Source organism: Bos indicus x Bos taurus, chromosome 11 (assembly GCF_003369695.1).
Source record: "Bos indicus x Bos taurus breed Angus x Brahman F1 hybrid chromosome 11, Bos_hybrid_MaternalHap_v2.0, whole genome shotgun sequence".
NCBI classification, from domain to species: Eukaryota; Metazoa; Chordata; class Mammalia; order Artiodactyla; family Bovidae; genus Bos; species Bos indicus x Bos taurus.
Window position 1 is genome coordinate 73,639,537 of NC_040086.1, and position 15,299 is coordinate 73,654,835.

At 53.7% G+C, this 15,299-nt stretch overlaps 1 protein-coding gene across 2 annotated transcripts in view; it reads left to right on the forward strand.

The window, feature by feature from the left end:
• Window positions 1-15,299, forward strand: part of ADCY3 (adenylate cyclase 3) — an 83,782-nt gene that overhangs the window by 55,123 nt on the left and 13,360 nt on the right. For both annotated transcript variants that reach the window (XM_027555926.1, XM_027555927.1), the window contains exons 4-9: window positions 7,525-7,655; window positions 8,042-8,153; window positions 8,349-8,476; window positions 9,593-9,751; window positions 10,492-10,669; window positions 14,145-14,273. In XM_027555926.1, coding sequence (XP_027411727.1) covers window positions 7,525-7,655; window positions 8,042-8,153; window positions 8,349-8,476; window positions 9,593-9,751; window positions 10,492-10,669; window positions 14,145-14,273 — 837 coding nt within the window. The remainder of the gene's footprint in view (window positions 1-7,524; window positions 7,656-8,041; window positions 8,154-8,348; window positions 8,477-9,592; window positions 9,752-10,491; window positions 10,670-14,144; window positions 14,274-15,299) is intronic.

Below are 15,299 nucleotides of genomic sequence, written 5' to 3' on the forward strand. Positions count from 1 at the left end.
TCTTTCTGGGAGATCCTGGGCTGCTGGCTTGGAGCCTGTCTCGCCCCAGAAGGTCTTGTTTAAAGATACGCTGGGTTTTGAGTTATGCAGCCTCTCCGTTCTCTGCTCTCTCCCAGCTTTTGCCTGAAGACAGCAAAGCACTCCTGCCCTGTGAGACCAGCCAGTCAGCATGCAACTTGACGGCCTTGTTCCCCTGAGTGCCTGGGAATACCGTTCACCATTGACCTTCACAGCATGTAGCTCAGGGGTCTGCCTAGGCAACCAGTGACTGTTCTTTGACCTCAGTCATGACCTTGTCTTTGGGATGAGGCAGCACATGTGGGCCCCCTGGGTCTAAATGGTGGCTGTCTGTTCACACTCAAATGGCAGACTGTCCAGATTACGTGATGTGGTCCCGTGTCCTCTCGTCAGGTCAGGTGCTGTTTGGGCCCTGACCTCCCCGGGCTAACAGGCCAGGTTCCTACTCGGCGTTTCCTTCTCCTTCTGCCTCCTTTGCTCAGGTAGTCAGACCAAGATGGGCACCCGCTGGGGGCTAGTGACCTTTTGGCTTCTAAGTGGCCTGGAAACGCCAAGAATGTGGATAAATGAGGACCAGAACAGACATGTTTGCAGACCGCTGTGGGTCTTCTCCCAGCTCATTGTAGTGATGTGTGTGTGTGTGTGTGCATGTGTACACATAAGAACACACACATCCTTTCACTAGATAAGCAGAACTAACACGCTTACTTCATACAGACACTACACACACGCGCACGCGCCAACCACCTGGGCACTGTCGGTCTCACCACAGTTAACCCGTCTCCCTCCCTCTGTCCCTTCCACGAGGATGTTGTAGAAACTTAGCTTCTCATCAGCCAAGCTCATTTATCCCAGTCCCTGGTGGCCACGCTGCTGTAATTAACTCGTGAATCTGCCTCATCGGAGTATCAGCTGTAACCACTCGGGGCCCCTGGGAGCAGTGCTGGCCCCCTCCTCTGTCTCAATCCCAGGGCGGCAGGAAGGTGAGACCTGGCATGAGTCCCACTAAGGAGAAGGGGGCTTGGTCTGTCCCTTCCCCAAGCCTGGCCGAGGCTGTGCTCACAGTGCTCTGTCCAGGGCTCATCTGAGCAGCTCAGCACGTGACCAGATGAGGAGACCACAGCTCAGGAGGCCGATCATCCTGCCTGGGGTCACTGTGGTCTCTTCTCCCAGGGACCAGGACCCCCACCCCACCTGGGTCTGCTCACCCAGCCCCAGCCCCTGGAGTGGGCCTGGGTCCTTCTCCTCGACTCACAAGGTCAGACTTCGGCTCTACTCATAAGGCCTACCAGAGACTTTCTTTCTCTTTCTGGACCTCGTTTGGTTCTTTGCCCAGAGGGTCAGGGCCTTGCCTTTCGTTGCTGTGTATTTTCAGGATGATCATCAAAGCTTGAGGGCTGGACAGGGGCTACGGGAGGCTCTTCACCCACCTTCTTTCTTCATGTGGAACCACGTCACAGCCTCTGGGTCCCTGAATCCCCATCTGCTGGCCAGTCCTCCACTGGTGGTTGCCCCCTCTTGCAACCTTCTCACATGGCATCTGAGGATGAGAGATCACCACCTCTCGTGGCAGCACATTCTTTATTTGAACTCCTTTGACTTTTAGAACATTCTGCCTCCGCTGGAAGCAATAGTCTATTTGCTGCAGTCTTCCCTTTGAGGCCTTCAGAGCAAGCGCATCCCTTTTCTACACAATAGCTTTCCTTGGACTTTCATTCTCTGTGAGGCTGCAGGACCCTCCCTTTCCTGAGCTGATTCCCAGTCCCCCATCCCACCCCCCGCCCACCCTCAGGTGCCCCAACGCCAGCGCCCTCACCTCACGGTCACTTGCTGACCACGGCCCAGGTGATCTGTTTCTTTGTTGGGGGGAGGACCCAGCAGCTCCACCACCTCCTCTTTCAGGACCTTAACATCTCTTAAGGGCCAAGGGACTTGTGTAGGCACCATTTTACGCTGTGGATTCATTTAAGATCTAATAGCATCTCAAATGGCTAGACTTTCCCCGTGTTGATACACTGTGCCTCCCCAGTTCTATTCTCTTGTAGTTGGTTATTACATTTACCCACTTTGAACTTCATCCTGTACATTATACCAGACCACTAGGGAGTAACCAATTGTCCTGTGATGTCCCATCCAGATATTCCATAAATACATCCTATGTGTCTTCTGAAGTTTTCTTTCTGGAAGCATTTCCACTTTGAACAGAGAAAGAGAGAACCCATTTTACAGATGAGCAATCAAGGCCAAAGGGGCAGTGTATGCCCTGGGTCACAGGAGCCTTAGAAGCTTGACCCCAACTCAGTGATTTTTTTTTTGTTGTTGTTATACCCGCTTCAGCTACTCTTCTTCCTTCCAATACGATTTTTAAACCTTTAAAATGATTTGTCTCTTTAGCAAAGCCTGCTGTGTAGTTAGTCACTATTATCTTTACATCTGTCTTCAACCTCCAACTTCGATCCCTACTTTTGGTCTAGACCATCAGATTTTTAAAGTAGCTTCAAGGTACGGAAATGTCCTTTTCCCACAGTCTAGTTTCTGGCAAATGTCCAGCAGGCTCTTGCCAGAACTTTTCTGGACACCACCAGCCTGGAAAGGCACAGTCCTGAGAAAAGTGGCCTCTGCACACACGTCATTTTTTATAAAAGGAGAGATGATAGGAAGCGGTCTGGAGTGGATCATAGAAATTCACCTGATAATGAATGCTGAGTGTTAGAATTCAAAATGCCAGGAGTTTTAAAGATGTGGAGGTGATAGTTTCAATTTGGTTTTGAAAATGTTACAAAAAACTAATTTAAAAAATTAAAAAGGGTTAAAGGAGAAGAAAACTTAAATGAAAAGATCATCCAAATTGTTGAACACCCTCCCTCTGTGCCTTCTCTTTGTTCCTGATAAACTCTGATCACATCTTCCTGTTCTACTCCCAGTTCTTTGGGACTGTGATCATCAGTGGATTTTGTCTTTCTTAGAGGAGCCTGGGTGAGGGCTGGACCTCTGCATCTTTGTTCATACAGTCCAAGTTTCTGGAGGTGACTTGAATCTCATTGCTGCCTTGTCCTCTGGGTTTTAAGTGTTCTTTCTAATCCTCAGGTCTTGGTTGAAGGTTTTGCCTGTTGCTTGAGCATGGCCTTGGAGGCCAGGGTCTCTAGCAATGACCTAAGCAGCACGATCTTTTTCTTGGTATACCAGTAAGCCCCTCCTCACTACATAATCATGGCTGTGCCTTTCCCCTCAGTTTCCTTTCCTTCCGATCCTTCTCAAATGCTTCTAAAGTGGTGCTTACAAACTTCAGTGTGGTCTCCAGTCAGCTGAGGGTCCTGGGCTGGGTGAGCCTCAGGCCCCCATCTGCAGGCCAGACTCGGGGTCATGAAGACTTGGGTCTCATGAGGTGGGCTTAGCTGAACCAGGGGACCTTCTAAAGCCTAGGCACCCAAGGACACACCAGAGGTTGCTGCTCTTCCTGGCAGTGTCGAGTACTTCCAGAAGTAACCGGGCACCTTGGGCCCTTTGTGGTCAGTCCAGTGGCAGCTCACTGCACCTGCTCTGTAGGGGAGTCCTGCTGGCACCCCTTCTAAGTGAGCCCCTCTGGAGCTGCTGGAGCTGATATCTCTCACAACTTTGGGGTAACCCAGTATCCCAGGGCCCTCATTGTTGGTTACATTCAGAGCCAACTGTCAGTCGCTGAGGCCGAGCTCATAGCACTGGCCCCTTTCTCCTCCTCCCCTCAGCCCACGGGGAAGATGGGGTGAGGCCCGCCCAGGACTGAGCCCAGGCCTCTCCTGCACCCACTTCAGCAGCACCCTCCTCCTCCTCCTCTGCTGACCATCAGGAGGAGTCCAGCTGCGGTCTGGTGTGCCCCAGGCCACCATGCTGAGGCGCCCACAGAGGACCCACCCTCCCACATAGCACCATGGGGACTGGGGCCCACAGAATGTTCTGGTGGGCTCACTCCCAGGTGAGCTCCTTACTAGATAAGATTTGGGCACTTCACATTCATAGCAGAACAACGTCTGATGCAGGTGAGAGAGTTAGTGTGAGAAAACTGCATCCTTTGGGTAAGAAGAAGAAGCCCCTGATTCCATCAGTCAAAGAGCCCTGGGTTCAAGTTCTGGATCTTCCATGAGGCCCGAGGAACTGGAACAAATCACTAACCCTCCACACCTCGATTCGGGCACCTGCAGAATGGAGGCTGTTTACACGTTTGTGAAAATACAGGGTACGCAGGAAGGTTTTAGGGAAGAAGAGGGACAGCTGTGATACTGGTCAATAGCGTCCATTCGCCAGGCAGGGTGCTGTCTTCTGAGAACTGCAGAAAGAAGGCAGGCCAGAGAGCTGCTTCTGTCTCACGGCTCCTAAGGGAGGGCTACCGCCTCCTCCCTCCTCCCTTTGCTGCGAGGCTGTGGTCTCCCGCTTGTTTCGTGCCTGGCCGTCGGTCTTCTTTCTCAGGTTAGACCCGAGCAGACACAGGAGTCTGGAGCTAGCTCAGTGGCCTTGCCGGGATTGTCCTTTTCGAAGAAAACCGTGGTAGCTATAGACAAGCTGGGGTCAGGTCACAGCTGGAGGCAACAGGAAGTTTTGTGTTTATTTCCAGTTTAAAACGTAATTTAAAAAAGCCACAGCAGTATGACGCCATATGGAGGTGGGTTAGTTGCTCAGTCGTGTCTGACTCTTGGCAACCCCGTAGGCTCGTAGCCTGCCAGGCTCCTCTGTCTGTGGAATTCTCCAGGCAAAAATACTGGAGTGGGTTGCCACCTCCTTCTCTAGATGACACCATTTAGCAGTTTCGAAAAACATCTGGAATTTTCTCCTAATTAGATCTCCTGCATTGAATCGCCCGTTTCTGTCTGGCATATATCCTTCTGCTGTTATTAAGATGCACGTGTATCCAGCGTCACCTTCACAGAATACAGTTCTGTGTCTTGCTTCTCTTTCTTTCCTTGTAACAGTTTTCATCAAGGTCATTTTTAAAGTTTCGTAATCTTCCATCCAGAGGATGTGTCACAATCTAATGAGCCATTTTCTGGACATTTGGGCTGCTTAGAGTTTTTTCTACAAGTGTAAGTGATGCTGCAGTGAGGTTCTTCTTGCACATAAATCTTTTTATTTCTTTCGGATTATTTCTGTTGGATAAATTCCCAGAGGAGCCATTAATGGGTCAGAGGCTTGGAACATTCTTATGACTCTCAAAACATATAGCAACTGCTATCTTAGGAAGAGCAGGGTGGGGCTCTGCCTCTCTGCTGGGGATGCCAAGCCATATCTCTCTGCTCTGGGCCCCTGAGACTGCCCTGGGTGGCTCCTGTCCTGTCCACGCCTGCGCCCTCTGTGAGACCCACCTGGCAAGTGCACTTGGATCCCAGCTTCTCCCTCCTCCAAGGAGACGTGGAGGAAATGCTGGAGTTTTACCTGGACTCTGAGAGTGACTGTCAGGAACCTTCTATGTGTGTGAGGATTTATCAGAAAGATCCATCGTTAGCATCACACAGTCTTAAAAGAGGCCAGGACCCAGGAATGGGTTTAGAATCTCTGAAATGTAAGGGCAAACAAGGTCAGCATCAGCAAAGATGCTGGTAAAGTGGGTATAAGTGAGGAACAGGGTGAACACACCTGGCCAGGGGCTGGGGGCTCTGGGGAGGTGGCAGGTCAGTGAGGAAGGGTGTTCTAGAAAGAGTGACACAAGAGCAGAGGGCAGGAAGGCATGCAGAAAAAAGCAGATGGTGTCCAGCTTGTCTACTGGGAGGGGCCACTAGGGAAGTCGGGGAGTCGGGGCCGTGAAAGCAAGTGGGTCACATGGAGGAGGCCTTGGGACCACAGAGCAGAGCACTGTGGGAGCCATCCGGGGATGTGAAATCGGATGTGGAAGGTGGTGGGAGGAGGAGGAGAGCAGAGCCTGGCCGGCACAAAACTCCTGCGGTTGTGACATGGGCCTAGCCCCTCCTTCACTGCCCACTCAGCCGCTTTCCTGCTCCTGCCCTCCACCTTCTAGAATGTTCTTTTCTGTCAAGTCCCTTTGCTGCATTTTTTCTCATCTAACAAATTGTCCCTTCTTCTGTGTACACTATGCCTACTTCTTATTTAAGACCTGTTTTATCGGAGTGACTTAAGGTAGGCCCTGCCATGGAATTCTCCAGGCAGGAATACTGGAGTGGGTTGCCATGCTCTCCTCCAGGGGATCTTCCTGACTCAGAGATCAACCTCACGTCTCTTACGTCTCCTGCATTGGCAGGCAGGTTCTTTACCACCAGTGCCAGTTGGGAGGCCCCTTATCAGACTCTACCTTAAAGTAGACTCTGCCTGCTTAACCGTTTCTGGTCGACCATGAGGTTGCCTCACACGGCACACGAAGATCAGTAGCCGTAATTTACAACACAGCCTCTTTCTTATTATTTGACAATTTGACGTTGAATGATGATCTGCTTTCAGAACTCATCTATTCTCTTGCAAAAAGCTACAGAAGCATATGATGCAAAATGTGACAGTTTCCCCCGTGGCACTCCCCAGAGATGAGCCCCGACCTCCTCACTCTGTTGTCTTCAAGGCACCTGGGTTTGGGGCATCAGAGCTGCAAAGCTTTGTGTTTCAGCTGCTGCCTTTGTCTGGCCCTGGTTGACAGTCCTAGAGCCCAGGCTGTGCTAGGAGCGGCCACCGCACAGGACTAGATTGTATCCTGATGTCCCCAAGGCTCCCAGGGAGCCCAGAGAGTCTTTTTTTGGAGGACAGAGTTTGGGGCAGAGTCCGAGGGTGGGGGGGAGGCCTGACCGTGTGGGCAGGGGCTGCGGAGTTTGCAGTAGCCGGGCAGCAGCACTCTGGACTTTCTCGATCCTTGGTGTCCTGTGGGCCCTCTCCACCCTTCCCAGCCTGGCATGTCCTCCCCAGCCCCTCACACACCTGCTGATTCCTTGTATTACTGTGCACCCCGCATGCATATGTCAGGGGGAGAAAAAGGCTGAGACGAGCATGGCAGGCAGGATCCTTCTTTGTGTCCCCTCATCATGATGCCTGGACCAGACAGAGCTCACAGGGCCTGGCCGAGGGACAGAAGGTCTCCTGCTGACCTGAAAACCCCCTGGAGCTTGTCATCTGTCAGCCTGTGGTCAGCTTGGAAGCCCGGGACAAGTGTAGACCTTGTCTTTCTTGGACACTTTCTGTCTCGGTGCCTTAGTGACACTTCACGTCAAGCGACACAAGAGCAGCTAAGGTATATGGCATACCTGCTGTGTGCAGACGCCACTCTAAGTGCTTCATGGTAACGAGTCACTCAGTCTCTCCATGGGTTTCTGAGCCCCATCAGTGCTCTGAAGACGCTCAGGTCTCAACACTCAGCCTGTTCAGGGCAGGAACTGACCTGTCCTGGCCTCCAGCTGCTTCCCAGCGTGGGGTCTGCCCTGCCAGGTCTCCATGGAAGGTCACCTGGTTCCTGGCCCATGTCTGTCACCAGGATTGGGGCATTTCTTCCCAGAGTGTCCACACCGGCCCTGCCCTCCCTGCTCACTCTCTCCCTTCCCACAGGAGAACCTTATGCTCTCCATCCTGCCCAAGCACGTGGCCGACGAGATGCTGAAGGACATGAAGAAGGATGAGAGCCAGAAGGACCAGCAGCAGTTCAACACCATGTACATGTACCGCCATGAGAACGTCAGGTGCGCCGGCCACCTGGGTTCCAAGCACTGGATGGGGGCTTCGGGGGGCCAACTGAGGACTGTGGAGTTCGAGAGTCTTCTTGGGGACTAGAAACACGCACTCCCTCCCCACAGTATGAACCTCAGCCCCTGCAGGAGCTGCCTTGCTGCTGGACGTTGGGGGCTGAGATGCGCTATATGGTCTAGGCCCGTCTTTGTACAGACACCACAAACAAGCTAAGCTAGAGGCCAGAGCCCTGAATGTGCCCTGGATGTGCCAGGGTCTCACCACTTTGGGGCCTGACGAGGACCTGGCTGCCTGGGAGCTGGAGTGGGAGCTGGCGGTGGGCAGCACGGAGCCTGGCTTGCTATCCACGTCCTCACCGCTGGGCCTTCCTCCCCTGCAGCATCCTCTTTGCTGATATCGTGGGCTTCACCCAGCTGTCCTCAGCCTGCAGCGCCCAGGAGCTTGTGAAGCTGCTCAATGAGCTCTTTGCCCGCTTCGACAAGCTGGCGGCTGTAAGTACCCTGCCCCTCGGCTGGCTTTCCACGGTGCGGGGCAGGGGGCACCGACGTGGCCTGGGCCTCCCCTCCCCATCCTCCCTGTCTCCCACGACTTCCTCCCACCCAGCCTTCCCTAGCGATCTTTGCCTCTCACCCCTCCTCGCTGAGGAGGGGGGCCTCAGGACCCCAGTCCACACCCCTCCCTTTCAGAAATACCACCAGCTGCGGATTAAGATCCTGGGCGACTGTTACTACTGCATCTGTGGGCTGCCTGACTACCGGGAGGACCACGCCGTCTGCTCCATCCTCATGGGGCTCGCCATGGTGGAGGCCATCTCGTAAGTGGGGCGCCGCTGGCGGGAGATGGGGGGCTCCCAGAATATGGGTCCCGGCCCCTTGGGGAAGCACACCTTCCGAGCTGGCCTGTTTTGATGGGCCCTGTGCAGCCCAGGCCCCCGAGGAAGGTCCGTCGGGGTGTGACGTGGGTGCAGCCTCTGACGGAGGCTTTTCCAGCCTCAGGCCATGCTGTTTGTTCTGCTGGGAGGTGCCCTCATCACGAAATGCCTCCACCTCACATTTTCTTTATTATCCTCCCAAGTGTCCCCCCATCTCTTCTCCCTGTGTTTCCTCATCATGACCCCCCAGGACAGATAAGTTCAGAGATCCCCATGCCTGTCTCTTCAACCAGGAAATCCGAGTGCAGCAGGGGAGTGACCACTGATGTGCAGCAGAGCCGGGCCTGGAACCCTGGCCTCTGAGCTCAGAGCTCCGCTCCTGCCTTGAGGGCAGTGAGCTCTGGGTCCCCAGGATCTTTCCCGCTGCGGTGTCTGCCCTGAGCTTGGACATCCCTGGGGGATGCTCCTGGCTGTCCCCTCAAGGCCTCTGGGGGGCCCTGGGTGGCATCAGCACCCCCAAAGCACCTTGCTGAGTCTGGGAATTGGGCGTGTGTCCAAGGGGGTGGTGTCCCATTGTTAGCATCCTCCTCTAGGACTGGCTGGAGAGAAGCCGGGACTGCCTTTCCCAGGGGACCGTGGTTCAGGATTTAGAGATTCACCTCCACTCCCATCACGGCTGGGCAAAATTCTGAAATTCACGTCTGTCTCCTCTTGGAGGTCTCAGGCCGGGGCTGGTCCCCTCCACGCACACACACCAGCACAGGGCCTGCACATAGTAGGCGCTCGGTGACGTCAGCGGCACAGACGAGTGATCGGATGACAGCAGTCGGAGGTCCCTCGGGGGCAGAGGGTCTCTGCTGTTTCCGGCCCCCTGTCTCCCCCCAAATCATACACATGTTGTTGAATGTGGGCTCATGCTGCTGCCTGCTGTAACCCCAGCAGTGGGTGACTCAGATGTGGGCAGAAAGCAGGGGGGGCAGCTAGTAGCGGCTGCAGAGGGGTTGGCTGCCTGGCTGGGCGCAGGCTCAACCCACCCTCCTTTGTGTGGGTACCTGGCAGGTATGTGCGGGAGAAGACGAAGACCGGGGTGGACATGCGCGTGGGGGTGCACACGGGCACCGTGCTGGGGGGCGTCCTTGGCCAGAAACGCTGGCAGTACGACGTGTGGTCCACCGACGTCACCGTGGCCAACAAGATGGAGGCTGGCGGCATCCCTGGGTGAGCGCGTGTTCCTTCCCAGGGTGGGGACGGGCATAGGGGCTGAGGGAGGGGACCGTCCCAGCCATCCCTCGGACAAGGGACGAGGGACCTTGGAGAACCAGGCCTCCGCACCTGGGAGCAGCTCCTCCTCCTGGGCCCTGCAGGAGTCTGTCCTACCTCCCCTTTACTTGCTGTGGGGCTGCCGGGCTCCCAGGTCCCCGTAGCTCCAGCAGGGCGCAGGTCTCAGTGGAGGGCGTTTTTAGCTGGGAGAGTCTCCTGACAGGCCCTGAAGCACCTGCACATCTCACTGAGCTCTTTACAGACTCAGTCAGGGTCTGCTGGGCAGGCCCTGTCCTCAGGATGGACAGGGATGTGGCCAAACCTTCCCAGCCTGGGTCCAGCAGCTTCCCTCGGACGCAGTCACAATTCTCTCCCTAAAGTGGCTCCCTAGACATGGGTTACTACCCCCTGACAGCTGGTGGTACAGCTGAAACTCACACCGGGTGGATACTAATCAGACTTTATGACCTTCGTGTTCAGAGCAGACTTCAGTTCCTTATCTCATCTGATATCCTCACCTGCCTGGGAGGACAGACCATCTCACGGACTGACCACTGAAGCTCAGAGAGGGGGAGATGTGGGGCTGCCCACACAGCCAGCTAGTGGCAGGACTCGCCGGGCACTGCTGTGTCCCGGGGGCAGCGGGTGGGCTGGGGGCTGCCTGGCCTGTGCTCAGGGCCCCTCTCATCGGAACCCAGGCGTGTGCACATCTCCCAGAGCACCATGGACTGCCTGAAAGGAGAGTTCGACGTGGAGCCGGGCGAGGGGGGCAGTCGCTGTGATTACCTGGAAGAGAAGGGCATTGAGACCTACCTCATCATCGCTTCCAAGCCAGAGGTGAAGAAGACAGCTGCCCAAAATGGCCTCAACGGCTCGGTGAGTCCTCCGCCCACCCCCAGGCCTAGATATGAGATTGTAGAAGAGTTGGCAGAACCGTGAGAGGTCCTCTAGGTGCAGTGTTAGAGTAAAGAGCAGTACAAGGTATTTTGTGCCAAGGGTAAAGTCTGAGCAACAGAAAATGCTCTAAAGAACTCAGAAAAAGTAGAAAGCTATCCTGCAGAAAATTAGGAAATGTCAGGGTGGAAAGTGGAGCCCCAGGAAATGACCCTTGACCTGGTCACAGAATTCTTGCGTCTTCATATTTTATGAGTGCTACACGCGGAATTTCAATATATTCCCTAGAACAAACTAAAAATCTTCTTCTAAGCAATTCTGTAAGATGCTAACTGACAATCATTTGAGGAATCAGTGACCTTTGTGAAGTGATGGAACATTTACAGTTTCTGGCCAAAAAAAAGTTTTTAGTAAATTTTAAAATGTTACTCCTTAAAAAAAAATTACCCACAAATTTGCTTGTCCTAGGGACCACCTTGAAGTCACAGAGCAGCAGTCGAATGTATCTTTGTGACGGCCACACACATTCCTGTTTGCTCTAATCTTGTGTTTTCTTATTCAATCAACCCTTGCATGGTGCATCATGTGAGCCAGGAGTTGTTTGTGGCACCTGACACCCCCGAGAGGGTCACAGGTGGGGTCTTGGCTTATCTTTATAAAGCTGTTTTTCATTATTCAGTTTTCCAATTAGAGAAAAGTTGAGTTCATGGATGTGTAGCTTGAAACACTGGCACAGAGGCTCCGGGTGAGTAGGAGTAGGGTCTGAGTTGTTCGGCCCCGGGACCCGGATGCCACCATGCAGGACGGAAGCACAGGCGACAGCATCCCATGGATGGGAGTCAGACTTCTTCCTGAGTGCTCCAACCAGACAAACGAGCCGACCCATTCCTCATGGAATCATGGGCGCTGTTCCCTTCAAAACGTGTACTGACATTTTGAGGCAATCCAGGTTTTCAGTATTTTGTAAAGTTGACTTTCAGCTGTTTCTTAGATGCCCCTACCTGAAAAATATAAATGTCTCAAAGTAGAAAAGCTGGGTTAAAGGTTCTGTACAATGTAAGTTTAATCCATGTCCCCTCCTCCTGCCACCCTCCCTGGGCCCTTGCTGGTTCTTGACTCATTTTTTTCTTTATTCATCTGAAAGATGAAGCCAGGGTATCTCACTGTTTTAATCGCATTTCTTCAGTTATTAGTATGACTGGACACTTTCCACATGGTTGTCAGCCTGGGGCTTCTCTTCTGTGAATGGCATATTCGTATCTAACCTTTGAGGACTTTCTGCACCTTTGATTTGTAGACTTTGTTGTTTATGAGATGAACCCTCTGTCACATGATGCTTGTCAGATCTGTGTCAGGCATCCGCTTCGTGCCCAGCACCGTGGCCCATCTCCCTCGGAGAACGGAAGATGCTGGCCTGCTGTAGATCGTATCCATTAGTTGTCTTCTCTACCTGGTGCTGCAGCAACTGTCAGCCCCCAGGGGGTGTTAACTATGCTGACAGCTTAGCAGAGTTATCATAAGCCTTTGTGATTAGCTCAATGGTAGTTTAGAACTTCTGCTCCAGATGTGCTCTGAGAAGGCCGAGCTAGCAGATCACCAAACCTGCTCAGCAGGGAGTGAGTTGGAAGCAGTCAAGCACGGACAAAATAGAGGAGATGATCCTTGATCCATGTGTGAGTGGTGACAGGGAGCAGCAGGGACAGAGGTGACAGGGCTTCTCTGGGCCTCACGTGGCAGACACCATTCCATCTGCAGCGGCCTCCTCCCGTGGTTTAGTTAAACAGAGTGATGAGGAGGAGAGTGTGAGAAGAGTTACCACAATGAATCCTTCCCAAGTGTTGGAAAGACGTTTCCCCTCTCTATGGACCTTGTTGCCAGTCTCATTTAGTTGTCCTGAATGCCGTCACCAACAGCTCCCAGATTGCGATCTCAGCTCCCTGGCATCCCTGCACTAAACTTCCAGTCACGTGTGAATTTCCATCTGTGTGTGTGTGTGCATGCGTGCTCAGTGATGTCTGACTCTTTGCGACCCCGTGGACTGTAGCCTGCTAGGCTCCTCTGTCCATGGGATTCTCTAGGCAAGAATATTGGAGTGGGTAGAGCCATTTCCTCCCCCAGGAGATCTTCCCAACCCAGGGATTGAACCTGCATTTCTTGTGTCTCCTGCATTGACAGGCAGGTTTTTTTCATCATTGTGCCGCCTGGGAAGCCCACTGGTCCAAAGCTGAGTTCCCAAACCTCTCTTTACCCTAGAACCCACTCTTCCTTGGTCTTCCCAATCTCGATCAGTGGCAACTCCATTCTTATAACTGCTCAGCCCCAAACCTTTGAAGACACCCTTGCCCCCGTCTACACTCCATGAGCCCCTTGCATGATGTACCTCTAGGCCCCCTTTTCTCTCTCACCCCTGGCAGCCATGTCCCATCTGCATCACTGTCGTCTCATGCTTGTGTCAGCGCGGTGGTCCCCCCAACTTGTCACCCTGCTCTTGCCCTCGTCCCACTGCCCTGTCTGCTCACAGCCACCAGAGTGATCCTGCAGGGATGTTGGGTGAATCATGTCACCCGCCCCCAGCTCAGCATCTTCCCAGGAGGTCCTCACCGCCCGACCCCTTTCACTCACTCGCTCAACTAGGGCAGCGCCAGCCTCCTGGCTGCTGCTCAGACCCTCCGGGTGCACGCCCACTCTGGCTGCACACCCACGCCGGGTGCATGCCCACTCCAGGCTTCCTGCTCCCCAAAACCCGAGAGCTGCATAACATGCTCTCTCACGTGTTTACGGAAATGTGATCCTCACAGTGACTCCTCCCCAGCCTCCCCTTTACAGTCACCTCCCTGGGAACCCCTGTGTCCCGTGCCTCCCCTGCCTCTCCAGGCCCTGCTCTCGGACCTCCTGTAATCATTTATTCTTTGTTCACGGCTGTCTGCCTGTCCTCAGTAGAAGGTGGGCTCCCAGGTCAGGACATTGTGTCTGTGTCCCCAGAAGTTACAACAGTTCCTGTCACACAGTAGCTACTCAATAAATACTCAGTAAATGAATGAGTGGACTGTGTTCCTGTGTAGAGGATCTCATTTATTCCGTCAAGGAAAAGTACTAATCCCTGGGTAAACTGGTTTATGGAATTTATTCAGATGTTTGGAAGGTGTTTGACAGGGCTCTCTACCCCAAAAATGATCCCTGTGAAGCTCTGTGTCCCCGAGTTACTTAGAAATAGGAGTTGGAACAATAGGATCTTTCTCTGCTTGGAAAAGTTTTAATACTAGAAATTTAATACTAGAAAATTACAGCATTCTAATATGGATGTTCTGGAGGAGGAAACGAATAGTGAGATTTCTAAGGCTATGAGGCCTCTGAACTCTAGTGGGGAGATTCCAAACCAGAGAGTAGACCAGCCCCTCGCCTGGGTGGGCAGCTGGCAGTGCCTGGGGGCCCTGACGGCCCCTCCCTTCTGCTGCAGGCCCTGCTGAACGGAGCGCCGCCTTCCTCAAAGCCCAGCTCCCCTGCCCTCATTGAGACCAAGGAGTCCAACGGGAGCATTCACACCAGCGGCTCTATATCTGAGGAGCCCGAGGAGCAAGATGCCCAGGTATGGGTGGGGCTGAGCCCTGGGATGTGGGCAGAGATGAGGAGGCAGAAGGTGAAGAGTCCTGAGCTGAAGGGCAGTCCTGGCCCCTAGCTGGGCTCCATCCTTGGAACTGCATAACATGGGGCAGGTCACCCCCCACCTGGTCTCACGGGCCCCTCTTCAGTTACTGGGGATGGGTTGGCTAAGGTCAGAAGATGTGCCCACTGCCACGGCCTGGTCCAGCTCTGATGTCCCGAACCCTGTAGGTCTGAGGGCAGTGGGGACACCAGTGGACACTGCTCCAGGACTGGACTGTTTTGGAAGTGGGCCTTCAGGGCTGTGCCCACCTATCTAGCTAGGTCCAAAGCCCGCAAGTGCTGTGCTCAAATGGAGGGTTTCCAAAGGAATCAACAGGCTGTCCCCCTGAGACCAGGGTCCACTTTGGGAGTTCAGGATCCTGTCCAGGATCCGTCCATTACTGAAGAGCTTCCTCAGTATAGCCACTGACAGAGGCAAGTGCTGAGATGGGTCTCGGCCCTGTAGAGGCTGCCATGAGCTGGTCAGCCTCACTGCCGGTCTCTGCTGCCCTGCAGAGGCTGCCGTGAGCTGGTCAGCCTCACCGCCAGTCTCTGCTGCCCTGCAGAGGCTGCCGTGAGCTGGTCAGCCTCACCACCGGTCTCTGCTGCCCTGTGCCTGCAGACCAGGTGCTGGAGGACAAGAGGGTGGACGGGGCTGAAGAAAAACTGGGTTTTCCTGAGCACCACAATGCTCAGTAACTCTTCCTTGTTGTGATTTTCTTGATAGAAAGTGGAATACCAATGCAGTGTAATTCACTAACAAGGACACAAAGGCTTAATTAGCAGCCTGTGATTTCTTCTGTCCTCACGATTAGCCAGTGTCTCATTGCTCTCAGATACGCTTCAGGGACAGAGGTTCCTGGTGCTGGAAAAGAGCATCCGTGTTGTGTTACAGAGAAGAAATTGGGGCTGGAGGAGTGTGGATTATACGGGTCAGATTCGACCCGAGGCATGCCTGAGCTCCAGCCCA